At 36.1% G+C, this 17,308-nt stretch overlaps 1 protein-coding gene across 1 annotated transcript; it reads left to right on the top strand.

Moving 5' to 3' along the window:
* Positions 1-13,323: 13,323 nt before the first annotated feature.
* On the top strand, positions 13,324-14,434 carry LOC146955168 (uncharacterized). Its single transcript, XM_085747915.1, has 2 exons — positions 13,324-14,043; positions 14,138-14,434. The coding sequence occupies exons 1-2, from the start codon at positions 13,324-13,326 to the stop codon at positions 14,432-14,434; spliced, it is 1,017 nt and encodes a 338-aa protein (XP_085604041.1).
* Positions 14,435-17,308: the final 2,874 nt, after the last annotated feature.

Genomic DNA, 17,308 nt, shown 5'->3' with positions numbered 1-17,308 from the left:
AAAAATTAAAAATTTAAGTATTTTTTATGAAAATACATGAGGAGTCATCATTTAGTCATTTAATTTAACAAAAAATCTGAAGGAAAAAAAATGGGTAACCCATTATTACCCAACCAAAACCATAAATTAGTAGGTTTTCCCAACCCAACCCAACCCAATAACGTAACGGGTGGTTACTTTAGCTCACCCAAATCGAAGTATCTTATATGGTTCGGGTCTTGGGTTTGGCCAAACCCAACCCCCAAACCGACCCACGTACACCCCTACAAAAGATACCCCATGACTCCTACTCTAAAAAGGTAGATCCTTGACACCGTGGAATTCTAGGGAAAACGGGTGATCTTGTTATAAGTAGTTTAGGGCCTCGGTCATCTTTTGGGTTAAAGAGTGAAAAGATTCATTAATTAATTGCTTGTAGTCAAACATTGTAGCATATTCTGCAAATATTCAATCATAATGGAAAGTCATAGATATTTCTACGAAGAGTGGACATACCTAGGGCCGTTCCTAGAGTTTTACGGGCCTTAGGCATAATATGAGAAAAGAACACTTACATAATACATCATAAATTTTTTTTAGCTCATTGTTGTGTTTTTATTAGCTCTTCATTTCGTTTTTTTATTTCGCTTTCCACTACCAAGTAAATATTTTTTTAGACAACATCTGCAAAATAAATAAAATACTCTATAGACACAAAAACAAAATAAAATACCGTAGAAGTAGAGAACAATAGCACATGCAAAGTAGACTGAAATTTTAGCACCCCAAAACATCGTATGTCAAATGCAGCTATTGATAAAAAGAACAACAAAACAAAAAAGTTGATGCGTCTCACATCGTTTTTTTTGTAGTGATCTCACATTGGTTTCATAATGATGAATGTGTTTCGCATGATCTTGCATTATCAAATTCAATTTTGCAATTCTTTCGATCAATTCAACAAAGTCGACATTACTATATTGATATAATTTATTTTTTGGAATCTTTAGAAGACAAGATTAAGATTAATTTCTCTAGTAGGTCAATTTTCAACTAAAATAGAATTTGCTTTGTTATGAAAATTATCCCAATTTCTTGGATAATAAATATCACTGATATTTTTAATATTAGTGAGGCATACTATTAGGATCAAAGGGCCCAAAAAAATATGACCAATTTCTTCGATATTAAATTTTTTAGCACATTATTAAGAACAACCAAATTTTTTTATAGGAGGGTGTATATAGAAATGTTTGTGCTACATGGGGTATATATAGCAAATCGAGCCAAAATGGACAAAAAGATTAACAGATTTCAGCCTAGCCCTTAATCATGATAATGTTTGGGGCATTTTTAAGAGTTTTGCTATATATACCCCTGAAAACCAAATATTTCTATATACACCCCCCCACCTTAAAAAAATTTGGGGCCCCTATCCGCATGGGCCCTAGGTCGTTGCACTCCCGCTATGCCCTAGGGTCGGCCCTGGATGTACCCCATAGCAAAGACAATTAGAGGAACCACTATAAATATGGTTGAAATAATGAACAAGAAATAAACATCTGAAGGTCACAATGGATCAATTCAAATTTTGCAAAGCAGACATTTAAATCGAATCAAAAGGCTATACAAGGTACACCTAACTTGATACTAATGCAAAGGTAGGTAAGACATCATCATAGAGTTTGAGATATAAACAAACTAGGGTGCTTCACAATATTGTAACTAACCAATTAATTAAGGACAAAACATTAACCTAACAAACATCATCAAAACTTAAACTAAGACTCTAAAGGAGCAAGCACATTCATCTCCCCCAACATGAAGATGAAAGTTGTTGGTCTCCTCATGCCACCTCTCTGACCATGCGGAAAACATGGCACTGATGATGGTCTTGAACACAGTATGAAGAAGTGGGTAAAGATCGTATGCCTAGACTGGATTCCAGAACTAGTCGAAATGGTCTGGTGGGAATGTAAGTGTAAAAATCTTCCTCCCATGTGTGATTGCCTTTAGCACACACTCTTGAGTCTGAAATATAAAAACAAAACAAAAAACAAATTGTTAAAAAATATATTAATTAAAATAAACAGTTGAACAACAAATAAATATAATTATACTTACTTCAATGTCGCTCCAAATATTGCAAGTGACATGGTTACCGAATGACAGTAGAAGTGACAAATCATAAGGGACCATAGGAAAAGCATCAAGTGTCAATGGGGCTGTCGGTGAGCCATTTTGCTCAGGTTGTTTAACCTCCTCATCCTGGTTGTGATCGTCAATAGCTTTCTAGTTATGCTTCTCAGTAACATAGTACTCGTCCTAATGAGGGTCCAAAACCTGGTACACACCCGTTGTGAGGTCCCTCCATGACACTCTTACAACCCCGTCCCCTTTTAGTAACAAGGTTCTCAACCACTCTCCTTGTCGGCGCCTTTGTGGGTTGGGTTTTCAGACATATTTATACAACAAAAAACAATGAAAAATTCTTTCAGGCATTACATCAAACACTTGGAATTCAAAATACAAAACATTGATCATTCTGTTGTTCAACTTTTAAACCACTGCATTGAAGTTAAGCTTAGTTTAAACAACTTTCACATTGCAAACAAGCAATCATTTGATCATTTGCTACAAAAAACATCAACATTTACATAAACATTAAACACTGACATTTTATCAATTTAAACAAAAAATCTAACATATAAAACAAAAATAAAAACTCTGTGCAATGATATTAAGGTGTTAAAGAGGAAATTTAGAAGTAATATGAGCAATTTTGAATTTCTTATTAGTCAATATATGGTATGGTATATGTTGGGACTTTTAAACCAAAATCAAAATTATGAAGTAACATAGAGTGATACTCAATATGAGTGAAAAGTTACATTTTTTTTAAATAATAGATTGGTTGAAATAATACCAAACGTTCAAACATTTGAAAGCAATTTATTTTTTATATTTCATTAGTTACGATTTAAATTTAATTGTCCTAATATTTAGTTGCAAGATAACAGTGATTCAACAAAAATAAAGAAAATCTCTTGGATCAAAATTACTACATACTTATACTTATAAATCACATGGAGTGTAAGTCCAAAGGTAGGAAAGGGGAAATCACACTTAAGATTGATATCAGTAAAGCATATGACAAAGTAAGTTAGAGTATTGTCCGAGGTTTGACGAGGAAGATGGGATTCGACGAGAAATGGGTGAAATGGATGGGATTGTGTATGACTAATGTGAAGTATCAAGTGCTTGTAAACGATGATGGTATTGGTTTACAAGATCCCAGTAGAGGCTTACAATAGGTGGATCCAATATCCCCGTATCTCTTTATTATTTGTGTTGAAGGACTATCAGTCGTTCAAAAAGACTATAAGCCCGTGGGGATATCCGCAGTCTCTGTGTCGGGGGAGCTCCACTCCTGACTCAATTATTATTTGCTGACGGTTGTTTTCTATTATGCAGGGCAAATGAAAAGGAAGCAGAAACCTTATCGGAGTCCCGTAAGAAATATGAAGAGGCGTCAAGGCAGGCAATAAATTTTCAAAAGTCAGAAATATTTTTCAGTAAGAACACTGATCAGGCGAGAAGTGTGACTACGAAGAGCATTTTACAAGTATCAGAGAGTATATGTTCTGGAAAATAATTGGGCTTACTGTTGATGGTGGGAAGAAAGAAGAGGGTTGTGTTTAATCATATCCAAGAACTTATTTGCAAGAGAATACTGATGACATGTTGTCATGACTAGTTTTGTAGACATTTTTCATGTAAGTTTTAGGGTGATTCATCAAGATTATGAAGCTAAAAGCACACAAAGAATGAAGTTTTCAAGTTGCCAGCAAAAGCTAATTCGGGCGCCGAATTTCTGCCTCCTGAAGCCATTTTGCACACGTAAAAAATCGGGCCCCGATTTTAGGAGTTCGGGCCCCGATTTCCAATTTTCCAGGGAGCGTTTTTACGCGTTTGGGCCCCGATTTTTTGGACTCGGGGGCCGATTTTGAGAAGCCTATTTATAGAAAATCACGTTTTTGACCTAGGGGTTCACGAATTTAGAGAGAAAAAGGCATATTTGGAGCGGAGGCTGCGGAGATCTGGTGGGAGACCATCACAACTCATAGTCAATCATCCAATACATGTATGAATCCTTGTTTTTATGTTAGTTATCTTGTACTTTAGCTATGAGTAACTAATCTCTTTGTGGTTGAGACTTAGATGAATCTGATGTAATCTTATGGGAACTTTAATTTGTTTAACTCCTTTGAATATCAATGAAAGTCTAGTTTTAATTCATATCATCTTGTGCTTAATGCTTTTTGTATGTTTATTATTGACTACTAGCTCTAGCTTGATAAATCTGCAAATTGATCTGAGAACTTGAATGACCACTAGCCCTGGCTTTTAATTCTGAACTAGGTGATATGTTTAACCTAAGTAATCAAGCTAGAGATAGATCATTATTAGGTTATGACATAGGGATTAACGTTCTGTTAAAACCTCCAACGGTTTCGAATTCGCTTAAGAGATTAAGGGGTTGTTACTTGCGGGGAGAATTCTAGGTCAAGAGATTGGGTAGAATTAATGTGTTAATCTGTCGTTGAATTAGATAATCATTGCTTGAATTAGGAGTGCAAATTACCATAAGAGAGCTTCAGAGGATTCGAAGGTCTTAACCATACTTCTCTCTAATTTTCTAAAAACCTATGTTTTATTGTTTTAATCATTTTTATTTTACAAAAACCAATTCAACTGCCTAGGGCAACCATTGAATTTAATACATCCTTTTTTATAACGAAATTGCTAAGAAGGAATTAACAACAGTCCTCGTGGATACGAATTTATTTATTACTTCGATAGTTTTGGTTCACTTGCCAAATTTCTATCAAGTTTTTGGCGCTGTTGCCGGGGACTGTTGAATTATTTCAACGAGGCAATTTCGTTATTATTTAGGATTTCTGCCATTTATATTTTTGTTTATATATATAAAAAAATTATGATTTATGTTCGTCATATCTATTTCTTTGTGCATTGCTACTGAAAGGTTTATCTGAGTTTTGTAGCAATGTGGGATAGTCTACTGCTTGATTCTGAAGAGATCGGTATCCTTCGTTATGAAAAATGGATGATCTCTGAGCATATAAAGGATTTGGAAACAAGATTGAGTATGACTTGCGAATTTTGTGGACGTTATCATGGTGGTCTCTTTTGTGAGGAGCAATTCATAGTTAAAGAAGAGCAGAAAGTGATCAGCGTAGATTATAACTCTCAACTTCAAACTATTTTAGATGAATTCTTGATGTTAAATCGAGTTTCATTTGATAAGTTTGAGGTTCAGTGTGGTGATCTTGTTGAGAAAGTAGATGAGTGTGAAAAACATTTGGTTGAGGTTGAGATGAAGCGACATACCATCATGGTGCAAGCTGAACATTTGAAAAATAAAAGTACCAACATAGAAGAAAAGCCACGGGTGAGGCGTGTCGATTTATACCTTACAATGGAGACTCAATCAATGGAGATGCAAGAAAACATTCATTTGCAAGAAGAGACTCATTCTTTTCTAAGGTGGGAGGTCACAATTTTAAGAAGTCTATTGGTGGGAGCATGGGAGCATCTTCTTCTTTGTGCCAAGTTCATGAAATTCCTACCAAACAAGAGGAAGAAGAAGGGTGATATATTCCTTCTATCATTTTTGCCACCCTAACAGTGGCTGAAGCGTCAAGCTCAATGACGTAAAAGAAAGCGCTTAATGGGAGGCAACCCATCCTTTTCCCCGCTTTGTTATTTGTTTATGTTATTTCCTTTTGCATGAACTTTTGTATGGAGTCAACTTGAGAAGTGTCTGGTTTATGATTTTATGATTCCCCTATTTTGTAATGCATCTGAACTTGTTTGTTATTAATGAATTGACTTTTCTTGAAATTTACCAGTTCAGTAACAAAGGTTTCACCAATGTTTTGTCAAAAGTTCAAAGGAGGTGGTTGCTTGCATAGAATTTTCAACGGGAAGTGTACGGCAAGATGATGCTTAGGTAGCCACAACTTCCAGAAACCTCAACTTGTAAGATTATGGCCAAAATTTTATTTTTCAATTTTTTACATATATGAGTGTTTCCATGTGGATACTATTTCTAGGGCTTTCGATTTTTCTCTGCTATTGATTGGTTATGTTTTGTACACACTAAGGCAAATTGCTTGTACCTTGAGCCTTTGTAGCCCACCTTTGTTTATATTGAATTATCCTTTGTTTAAGCCAAGTTGAGCCACTAGAATTTAGACCCATTGTTTCGATGACTAACCACATTACAAGCCTAGAGACCTTAGGAATTTACCCAATAGTTTGTTGGAGTTAGACATGGTTATATTTGTTATGATTGAAAAGTTCAAGTTTGGGGTTGCTCTTGGAACTAGCAACACTCTAAGTTTGGGGTAGGGGTACTAGAGAAAGAAAAAAGAATCACTTTGTGTAAAAAAAGAAAGAAAAAAAAATAAGCATGGTAAATATAAGCTGAATCATCAAATTTTCAGTTAAAAAAAATGCTTAAAGACAAACAGTGATCATTTGTTTCATTCATTAAAAGTTTTCTCTAATCCCCAGGTTTCTTTGTTATATGATGTTATGGTGCGTGGTGTATTTTAGATCCGTAGGATGATGTCTAACTTCGTTATTTTTCTTAAACCTACTTTCCAAATGATCCCACCCCTAACCTAAGCCCCGTTATAACCTAAAAAGTCCTTAAAAGTGTGTACAGAGTATTGACTTTGATTGATGCTTAGAAACTTTTCAAGTCTTGGTAATATAGTAGTTTGCATGTCGACTGTGTGAACCATGCTAAATTTCAATACTGTTGCGAGAAGTTTTGGAATGGCTGTTATTAAGCAAGTTAGCTCATCATTTGCTAAAAAGGGAGATGAACTTTTGACAAAATCTTGGCGGGGTAAGTGTTATTTGACTGTTATTTTTCATTTTAAGTTTGTTCCTTGAGGACAAGTAACGATGCAAGTTTGGGGTTGTGATGACATGTTGTCATGACTAGTTTTGTAGACATTTTTCATGTAAGTTTTAGGGTGATTCATCAAGATTATGAAGCTAAAAGCACACAAAGAATGAAGTTTTCAAGTTGCCAGCAAAAGCTAATTCGGGCGCCGAATTTCTGCCTCCTGAAGCCATTTTGCACACGTAAAAAATCGGGCCCCGATTTTAGGAGTTCGGGCCCCGATTTCCAGTTTTCCAGGGAGTGTTTTTGCGCGTTTGGGCCCCGATTTTTTGGACTCGGGGGCCGATTTTGAGAAGCCTATTTATAGAAAATCACGTTTTTGACCTAGGGGTTCACGAATTTAGAGAGAAAAAGGCATATTTGGAGCGGAGGCTGCAGAGATCTGGTGGGAGACCATCACAACTCATAGTCAATCATCCAATACATGTATGAATCCTTGTTTTTATGTTAGTTATCTTGTACTTTAGCTATGAGTAACTAATCTCTTTGTGGTTGAGACTTAGATGAATCTGATGTAATCTTATGGGAACTTTAATTTGTTTAACTCCTTTGAATATCAATGAAAGTCTAGTTTTAATTCATATCATCTTGTGCTTAATGCTTTTTGTATGTTTATTATTGACTACTAGCTCTAGCTTGATAAATCTGCAAATTGATCTGAGAACTTGAATGACCACTAGCCCTGGCTTTTAATTCTGAACTAGGTGATATGTTTAACCTAAGTAATCAAGCTAGAGATAGATCATTATTAGGTTATGACATAGGGATTAACGTTCTGTTAAAACCTCCAACGGTTTCGAATTCGCTTAAGAGATTAAGGGGTTGTTACTTGCGGGGAGAATTCTAGGTCAAGAGATTGGGTAGAATTAATGTGTTAATCTGTCGTTGAATTAGATAATCATTGCTTGAATTAGGAGTGCAAATTACCATAAGAGAGCTTCAGAGGATTCGAAGGTCTTAACCATACTTCTCTCTAATTTTCTAAAAACCTATGTTTTATTGTTTTAATCATTTTTATTTTACAAAAACCAATTCAACTGCCTAGGGCAACCATTGAATTTAATACATCCTTTTTTATAACGAAATTGCTAAGAAGGAATTAACAACAGTCCTCGTGGATACGAATTTATTTATTACTTCGATAGTTTTGGTTCACTTGCCAAATTTCTATCAAATACAAAATTAGTTAGGAAAGCACTTATCTAGAGTTGGAGGAGAGGTACTTATTAAATCAGTAGCTAAATCGATTTCGATTATGAGTTCATTCCTACTTTCGATAACTTTAGGTTAGGAGATTAAAAAAATGTTGAATTCATTTTTGGTGGGGGGTTGAATTGACTGACTGGGAAAGGTATCAATTAGTTAAGGTGGGAGAGATTCACAATGAGGAAAGAATATGGTGGTATGTATTTTCAAAATATATATTGTTTCAATTTGGTAATGCTAGGGTAGTAAGGTTGGAGATTAAAATCTAACCATGATACTATAGTTGCAAAAGTGTTCAAAGCTAGATACTTTCAAAGAGAAAATTTTGTGGATGCAAAACTGAGTCATAACCTGAGTTATGTCTATGTAGTATCCATAGAACACTCATATCACACTCTCTCTAAGCTTACTTAGTAGCTCTACAAACGGGAAGCCCTAATCTATGTCTACCTCACTAAGGGTTTCAAGAGAATGGTCTTACTAGGTTATAGTTTTAAGTCAGACAGCTAGGTATTTGTTTCCATAATTACTAACTAGTTAATTCCTTGCTTCGGTAATGCACCACACGACCCAATGGGTTCTAGCCAATGGGTACCTACGTCTAGGGTCAACAATTCCTATGGTATCTTTGGCTAGTTAATAATCACTTACTTCCTAGACAGATAGTTATCAGTAAAGGGATATAAATATCAAGATATAAGCATCCAGTTAGTGATAGCAATATTAGGTCCTGTCACAACCTAAGTACCTAATCTAGGGTTTCACCTCTCACAGAAATAAAACTACTTCCTAATAAATGACAAATTAATTTAAATAAATATCCAACAAAAATATACAGATGTTCATCTTAGAATTCTAACCTAAAAAGGTTTAGTTACACATGGCAACTAAAAACAAATTACTGAAGATAAAAACATACCCTAGAAAATCAAGGAGAAGATAGAAACTCTCCTGAAGCTCCAAAGTTGCATTCCTCTTGATTTGCCACAGTTCTGAATGAGAAATTCTGAATGAGGAAGACTGATATTTATAGTGAGAGTTTCTACCTGGGTTTGGGCTAAAAGTGCAGGCTTTACCCAAAATAATAACATGAAAAGACAATTGTGCCCCGAGTTTTCAGGCGCTCGAGGCATATTGTTAGCATGCCTAGCGCATGGGTGTATGGCAAAAGCAATGCCCTAGGCGCATGAACAATGCCCTATGCGCATGACACCTCTTTCCTGGGCCCAAATTCTCTGATTTTCTGTCGTTTTAAGTCTTCGTCTTCAAATAACTTGCCTCAGGACTTGGGAACATAATTCCTCCCATTTGTAAGTCTTCTGAGGCCTCTTGAATCTTCATTCTCTGTTTCTTTGAATCTTCGTAATTCTTCGGATGTTCTTGATTTGTCGATTTGCATGATTTCTTCGTGAATTACTTCAATACCCCTGAAATTGCTGTTTCGGGAAAACTAGAATTACAAACTCAAATATTGAAAACATTATAAAAGTCCCAAAATCATAGGCAATCGTTCTAATACTCCTCCTTTTCGCTGCTAAATCCTACTGAAAATAACTGAAAAACATGCCAAAATAACGTAAGATGACCTGTCATCAATAGGGAGATTCAAAGAATCCTAACCGTTACTTACTTTGCTGCAACCAAAACAGATAAAAATTGCAAATGTATAACCCTTTACTCTTTTATTATATCGTTAACAAAAAATAAGTAACGCGAACTGTTTGTACAATCCCTGTGGATATGATACTCTACTAATCACTTTATTACTTGGTACACTTGCATAATCATTTACATCAGAAGGCAACTAAAGGAAGCCTACCAACGAAACATAAGCTTCAAACTTGCGGTGTCTATTGTAGTGATCGATGTGTGCACTATGAGAGCTTATATGATAACGACTGACATGTCTTTTTTGGATGTGCAAAAATTGAACAAGTTTGGAGTGCAGCAGGTCTATGGCATATTATACAAGAGAATTTGAAAATTGCAGATGATCTTGTAGCTCTATTCTTTTAGTTATTAGAACCCCTATATCACAAAGAATCTCTTGAGGGTGCAGTAAAATGCAATGTCGATATAACAATTTTTAAGGAGCAATGATGCTATGGGGTCAAGATGTGTCATAGAGGGGATCAAGGGAGTACATTGGGAGCGAATACAACATGGTTTAAAGTCCTCCCACAACCCAATGAGGCGGAAGCAAGAGGTTTAAAAGAAGCGATAAACTGGCTAGATAATTTGATGTTTCCATTGGTGTCTATCGAACTTGATTGTAAGCAATTGGTTGACGACATATCTAGAAATCTCAACACCAATTCCACGTTCTATGCTATCCTGAATGGTTGCAAAGCTTCACTTCTAAATCAGCAAAATTTTAAAACAAGTTTCATTAGGAGGCAAAGAAATAATGTTGCCCACTTGCAAACCAAGTTGTCATTATCTTATGTCAGCTCCCAAGTTCATGATTATATGTCATTTTGTATTACGACTGCTCTTATTAATGAAATGAGTTGAATTTATTTATGTAAAAAAAAGGTCCGGTCACACTTGTTTATAAATGTGTTATATATAGTTAAATGGTACGAGTTTGGATGTTGAAGAGATTGAGATGGAAGTCAAAAATTCAAAATCTGCTAATATTTTCATCTTGCCTTAACAATTTAACCACTAAATTTGTCTATAAAAAAAACAAATTTGGTCATATTTTATCAGACTTGGAGTTAAATATAAAATTTCAACGTTAAAATATTATTCCCAACATCTATAAAAAAAACAAATTTGGTCATATTTGATTAGACTTGGAGTTAAATATAAAATTTTAACGTTAAAAAATTATTTCGAACAATAAAGTTAATAAACATTAAAATACTCAATAATACTCTTTCGGTTACAAAAGGTCAAATGTATTTGCTCTTATATCTAGATAAAAACATTTGATTTTCTTAATCTCTTTGTTTATAATTTGTTACATAGAATATTAAATTTAAAAATAAAAGGTTAATTGATTAAATGACAATAAAATTATAAATATATAAAATTATAATTTTTTTGTAAGGACTAAAAACAAAATTATGAATATTTATATCAACCATTTACTTAATTAATTATAAAATAAAAAGCCATTACATTCTCAAGGTTCAAATCAAATATAACATTACATTTTTGTCTTTTTTTTTAAGGTAGGAGTGAGGAAAACATCGAGAAGAACGTAGAAATTTCGACTAAGTCGGCGCCCCTAGGCAACTCCCATTTTTATTTTTTAAAAAGCTCCCATTGTCTGCCACTCAATCGTAATATAGATACAAGGGTTTGTCTAATATGTACGATGTTGCATGTGTTAATGGAATTAAAAGTAATAACTTTTAATTGAAAAACAACAATTATTTATTAAAAAGTTATATATTTAAAGGTCTTGTTAACAAGTGCCCCTGGGGCACTCTTTAAGCATTCTAAATTTAGTAATTATTCTTTTAAAAAGTCAATTATTACAATTTCCAATGCATTCATTACACAACTTTTCATCAAAAACTTACTATTTAAAGTGCTTAAAGAGTGCCCGAGGACACTCGTTAACATTTCCCTATATTTAATATAAAATGTACAAGTTCAATACGAACATACTATTTTGAACATTTTAACATGTACAAATTTGCATATGATATAGAAAAACTTAAATATACAAAAAGGAAAACAAAAATAGACAAACCGTAGCGGTCTCAAATAATATAGCTTTTTTTTTTTGAGAGATCAAATAATATAACTTATCCGCACAACCATCCTATAAAAATACTAACTAGATACATGAGCGCATAGATTCAACAATGCATCAAAGGGAAACGTTAAAAAAATATGAGAGAGTTAGGAGCGTTAGAGAGAGACGGCCAACCTAGGGTAACCCTAGGGCAACCGCGTCGGAGCATTTCACCGGCGGTGAGAGGGGGGGATAGGGGTCCAGCCAGGGTGGCAGAAATTGGGGGGGATGGGGGAGACTGGTCCGTGGTTAGGTCAAGGAAGAGGAAAGCATCTCAACCGGACAAGGAACGACGGGACAGTTCGAGGGATTCAGAGGGTCTCGATGGTGTAGGTAATGGGCTGGAGGTTCGACAATCTAGGGCTTCTACTGTTCTTCATCGGTCTGCAAAGGGTTTGGCAGCAGCGAATTCATCTTTGGGCAACTCAGGCAGGGGTGAATCTTCTCAAAATGCACGTTCGAACATGAATGGTTTGGCAACAATTCACGATGTTTCTGATCAACGCTGCACCGGTAACGCTATTATGGGACATAAGGTCTCTTATTACTTCACTAATTTCCCTGAATACCTGCCTATTTTTCTTCTGAGACAACAGTTCGAGGTGTGTGGTATGTTGACGGATATATTCATAGCTAGACAATGTAACATTCGAGGACAAGTGTATGGCTTTGTACGCTTTTCTAACGTCAAGAATTCAGATAAGTTATCTTTAGCTCTGAATAATGTCTGGTTTGGTCATTTAAGGGTATGGGCTAGGGAAGCGAAGTTTGATCGGTTTGCAGCTAACAATAGGAAACCCCTGGTAGTTTCTAAGTCAGCTACGATTACGGTGGCAGGTGACGGAAGGAAGGAGGAGGTGGTTAGGTTAGGTGGGGAGGGAGTAGAGAAGGTGAGGGAGCGTCGACGAAGGAGGTGGGAAGAAGAGGGGAGGGAGAAAAAAGTGTGAGGGTGGGGAACGTGGAGGTGTTAGTTGTTGGTGAGGGTGGGGAGAGGAAGGCGCAGAGGGTGTGGGAGGAGAAAGTGCAATCACCGGTGTTGCAGCTAGGCGTTGGGAGGCCGAAGGTGATTAAGAGACAGCAGGTGGTGGTTTTGGATGTAGACGACGGTGGGAAAGTCTCTAGATCAACGGGGTTAGAGAAAGATTGTAATCAGCCGGAGACAAATGCACATACTTCTCAAGGGCTATCATTGGTAAGAGGTGTGAAGGAATATACTTTAAATAAAGAGGACAGAGAATGGGCTCGTAATGGCTTCGTTGCAACGGTGGGAGCAGCTGAAACAATTTTGTCTGTACAACATCGTGTCAACGACGCGGGCTTTCAGAATGTTGAAGTGGTTCCGATGGGAGGAGATAAAGTGTTTCTTTGATGTCGTGACGATGGTGATATGTTGAAAATTTTCAATGATGCTATTGATTTCTTCCGTTTATTATTTTCTGATTTCCACCAATGGTTGTCCGAGGACAGCAACTATGAACGTGGTGCCTGGGTGCGCGTTTATGGTACACCGCTTCATGCTTGGAACATTTATTTTTTCAAGCTGTGTACATCAGGTTGCGACAGATTTGTGAGAGCGGATGATTGTACTTTGGACAAAGGTAGAATAGACTATGCTAGAATTCTCTTATCAACAAAGTCTTTGGAGGTTTTGAATGAAAATGTGGAATTATTCGTGGACGGACGCAAATGCTTCATTAAAATAGTGGAGGAGTGGGGTTGTAATTTAGGTGAGGATGCGTTCTTAACGGAGGAGGTTTCTGTTACGCCAAAGGACAATGTCAATGAGGAGCATGAAAATGTGAATGGACGTGATATAGATGTGCTGGACGGAGACGTTGATAACTTGATTGAGGATATACATAGGGAGTGGAAGGAACATGAGGAAAAGCTAGCGTCTGAAGCAAAAAACAATGACGGTTCAGTGGGAGGTAAAGATATTATGGAAATGGCACTTAGTGCAGCAGCCTGTAAAGACTCGCCATTGCCTAATTATATAGCTGAAACTGCAATTGTTTCGGTTCCTTCATTTAAAACGGGGGCCACTTTGCTTCAGCAGGATACTACTACTATTTTTAATAATAGTGATTCTTTTAAGGATGTTTCAAAGGTAGCTCTAAAGAAAAAAAAGAAAAAAGAAACTAGCAGGAGTCTTTAGGCATTCTTCACGGAATTTAAAAAGGATTGCTTGGATGCCCGCGAAGGATAGAAAGCAACTTCTGAAAATTTTGTCAAAGCAAGAAAAGGAACGTAAAGCTAGGCTCTTGGCTAGATCATCAAAAAACAGAAGCACGGAGGGGAAGCAACCTTCAAAGATATCACCAAGTACGTCCATTTCATTTGTTAATAAAGACTGGGAACACTGGGTAGCGGTTCAAGGGGGTCCTAAGACGGCAGAGATAGATGCTTTAGGGATTGGTGGATTGATTGGTGTTAAGTATAAAGGGGATAGCAATAACCGGTTCAATGTTTTGTCTAAGGAGGGAAGGCGTGGTCTTTGAGTGGAAGTGGGGAGGATTTTGTCAACATGGGTGTCGGGAGGGAGTGTAAGTGGTTGCCATAAGGGGGTGTTTGTGGGTGTGAGTGGTGGGGCGGTGTCTGGTTCTCAATGAAGATAATTTCATACAATATTAGGGGTCTTGGAGGGGTCGAGAAGCGAAGTGAAGTTAAGAGGATGGTGTTAGATAAAAAACCGTTTGTTTTTTGTTTACAAGAGACTAAAATGGGTGTAGTGGAGGATGTGTTGGTGAAGGCTATGTGGGGAAACACTATGGTGGGTTACTCTTTCCAATCTGTAAATGGAGCTTCGGGGGGCTTATTAACAATGTGGGATTGTAATTTTGTTCAGGTGTGGTCGACGACTAGGCTACCTCACGTTTTGATAATTAGAGGCACGGTTATTCAAACTAATCAAGACTTTGTGATTGCAAATGTGTATGCTCCATGTGATACGGCGTTGAAGCAGGCTTTATGGGATCAACTTTTGAATTTTGTGGGTTCTATTGGAGAAACTGTTTTATCTTGGTTTTTGGGTGTCAAACATTGATTACGTTTGAACCTTTTTAACCGGTGATATCTCATTTTTTCTTGGGAAGGGAAAAAGTAAGCAAAACCCTTGAGAATCGAGGTCCGGGAGTTGTTTTCGCTACGGGAAGGTGTTAGACACCCATAACGACTATAGCATCCTATAGGAACCGTCTTTACCTTCTACGCGCGCGCTTTATTTTTAAATGCTATTTGAAAAATGACATTTACACCTAAGGGTTTACTAAGTGAAGAATTGGAGGGAGAAGAATGTGTTTGAATTTTTATTTTATTTGAATTGAAGGAATTTTGTCCTTGCCTACGTACCCGTTTAAGGGATCAAATCCACCGTAGTTCTCTTCCAAAAATGTTTTTGTTTTTGTTGGTTGATTTTAGGTTTGAAAATTGGAATTTTGAAGAATGGAGATTGAGAGGCCTTAAGGCATGAGATTGTAAAAAAATGTGAGGTTGAATTAGTCAATTTTGCAAAAAGGTCTGAGTATGATTAAAATTCATTGGGATTTTACTTAAGAAAATAAAAGAGAAAATACAATGGGATTTTGATCCCAAGGTTTATTTTGAAAATGGTTTGAGTGATGTTGTTCATATTTTTTCGGAAAATGATTTTTCTAAGTGTAAATCCTAAGCATTCATCTAAACATTCATATCCTAGCCATACATCTAAAAATATCTATGTGATGTGTGTGCATGTGTCGGTGCTTGTGTCGGTGTACATTATTAGAGTCCATTGTCCTTATTACATCATGCCCTAGTTTACATGCTATGGTCTTGCAAGGAATTAAAAGCATAAGAAAAATATTATAAAATCCCTAGGTATTTACATTCTAAGCCTTGGTACAAATTAAATTGCAAGAAAAATAAAGATGAATATGAGATGAGAGGGGCTTATGGGATGCATGAAATATGAAGGGGAATGGTTAGTAGGATGAGGCATAATAGCATGAAAATTATAAACAAAAGGAACATTAAGCAAAGTAGCTAAAAAACTAAGGAAAAAAATGACTAAACTCTTAGCAAAGTATGCCTAAAATTTATCATGGTAACAAGACAAGTATATGACCTAGAATCCTCACATCATGACAAGGTTTCAAAGGCTTTATTGTAATCAATAAAGTGAGAATTATGAGGACACATTCAAGTCAAGAAATATGATGTATCTAGGCATATTGGCATCGTTTATTCACAAACATAACTTGCAATCCAAGCAATTAAACCCAATTCACACACATGCAGCAAAAAACACATACAAACAGTAGCTAAAACTTCACAAAATCATGTGGTATAGGTCACAAACTTTCATCAAAAAAATTGGAACTAGAATCAAGCAATTTTCACAAAAAAATTTAGTACAGAATATCACAAAATAACAAGAAAATTATCACATTATTTTTACCAATTTTTAACGTGCAAAACAACATCACAAAACACCACAAAGTTAACAAGAACATATATGAAATTTTTAGAATTTTTTTAAACTCAAGAGCATATGAAACTTCACAATTTTTTTAACAAAATAATAAGCACTTAACAAAAAAACCACATATATTTTTTACCAAGATTTAACACACAACATTATCACAAAAATGCCAAAAAATGATCAAGAATCATAGAAAAAAATTTTAGGATCTTTTTATAAAGCAAAAATAAGCATGCAGGGATGTAACTAACAATTAATAGTGTAGAAATAGCAAAAACAGGAAGCAAAACGAAAAAAGCAGCAAGCTGAGGCCCAAGCCCAAGGTCTTTGGTGGATTCGGATCCTCCAAACGCCTCAGAGGCGTTGGATTGATCCGTCTCCCACAAAACCCTAGATCTGAGGGCTAAGGATACGCCATACACCATAAGACAAATTAGGCACACCAAAAGAACGAATCTACACCGTATGAAGGTGAGAAAAACACAAGAAGGGGGGTTGAATTGTGTTTTGAAAAATTCTTCGTTTCTCCTAAAAACTGAACACACTGATCAGAAGCTAGGTGAGACAGCTTCTGAAGTGATAATCAGAATCTAAATGCAGCGGAATAAAACAGAGAGAGAGAGAAGAAGAACGACACAAAGCAATTATACTGGTTCCTTCCACAATCCGGAAGTAGTTCAGTCCCCCTTGCACTTCCAAGGAGATTTCACTATGAGTAATATCTGATTACAAATGCTCAAGCACACAAGCAAGAGACTTCCAATGCTCAAGCACACAAGCAAGAGACTTCCTTTGCTCAAGAACACAATCAAGAGACTTCCTGCTCAAGCACAACTGCAAGAGACTTCCTAACTAAACAAAATTACACAGAAAATTGTTTAAGGTTGAACACTTGATATACAATCAGAGGTGC

This window comes from Medicago sativa, chromosome 1 (assembly GCF_051527215.1).
Source record: "Medicago sativa cultivar Bolivia chromosome 1, Bolivia_mono, whole genome shotgun sequence".
NCBI lineage: Eukaryota > Viridiplantae > Streptophyta > Magnoliopsida > Fabales > Fabaceae > Medicago > Medicago sativa.
The sequence above is the reverse complement of the archived record's forward strand: the minus strand, read 5'-3'. Positions and strand labels throughout refer to the sequence as shown.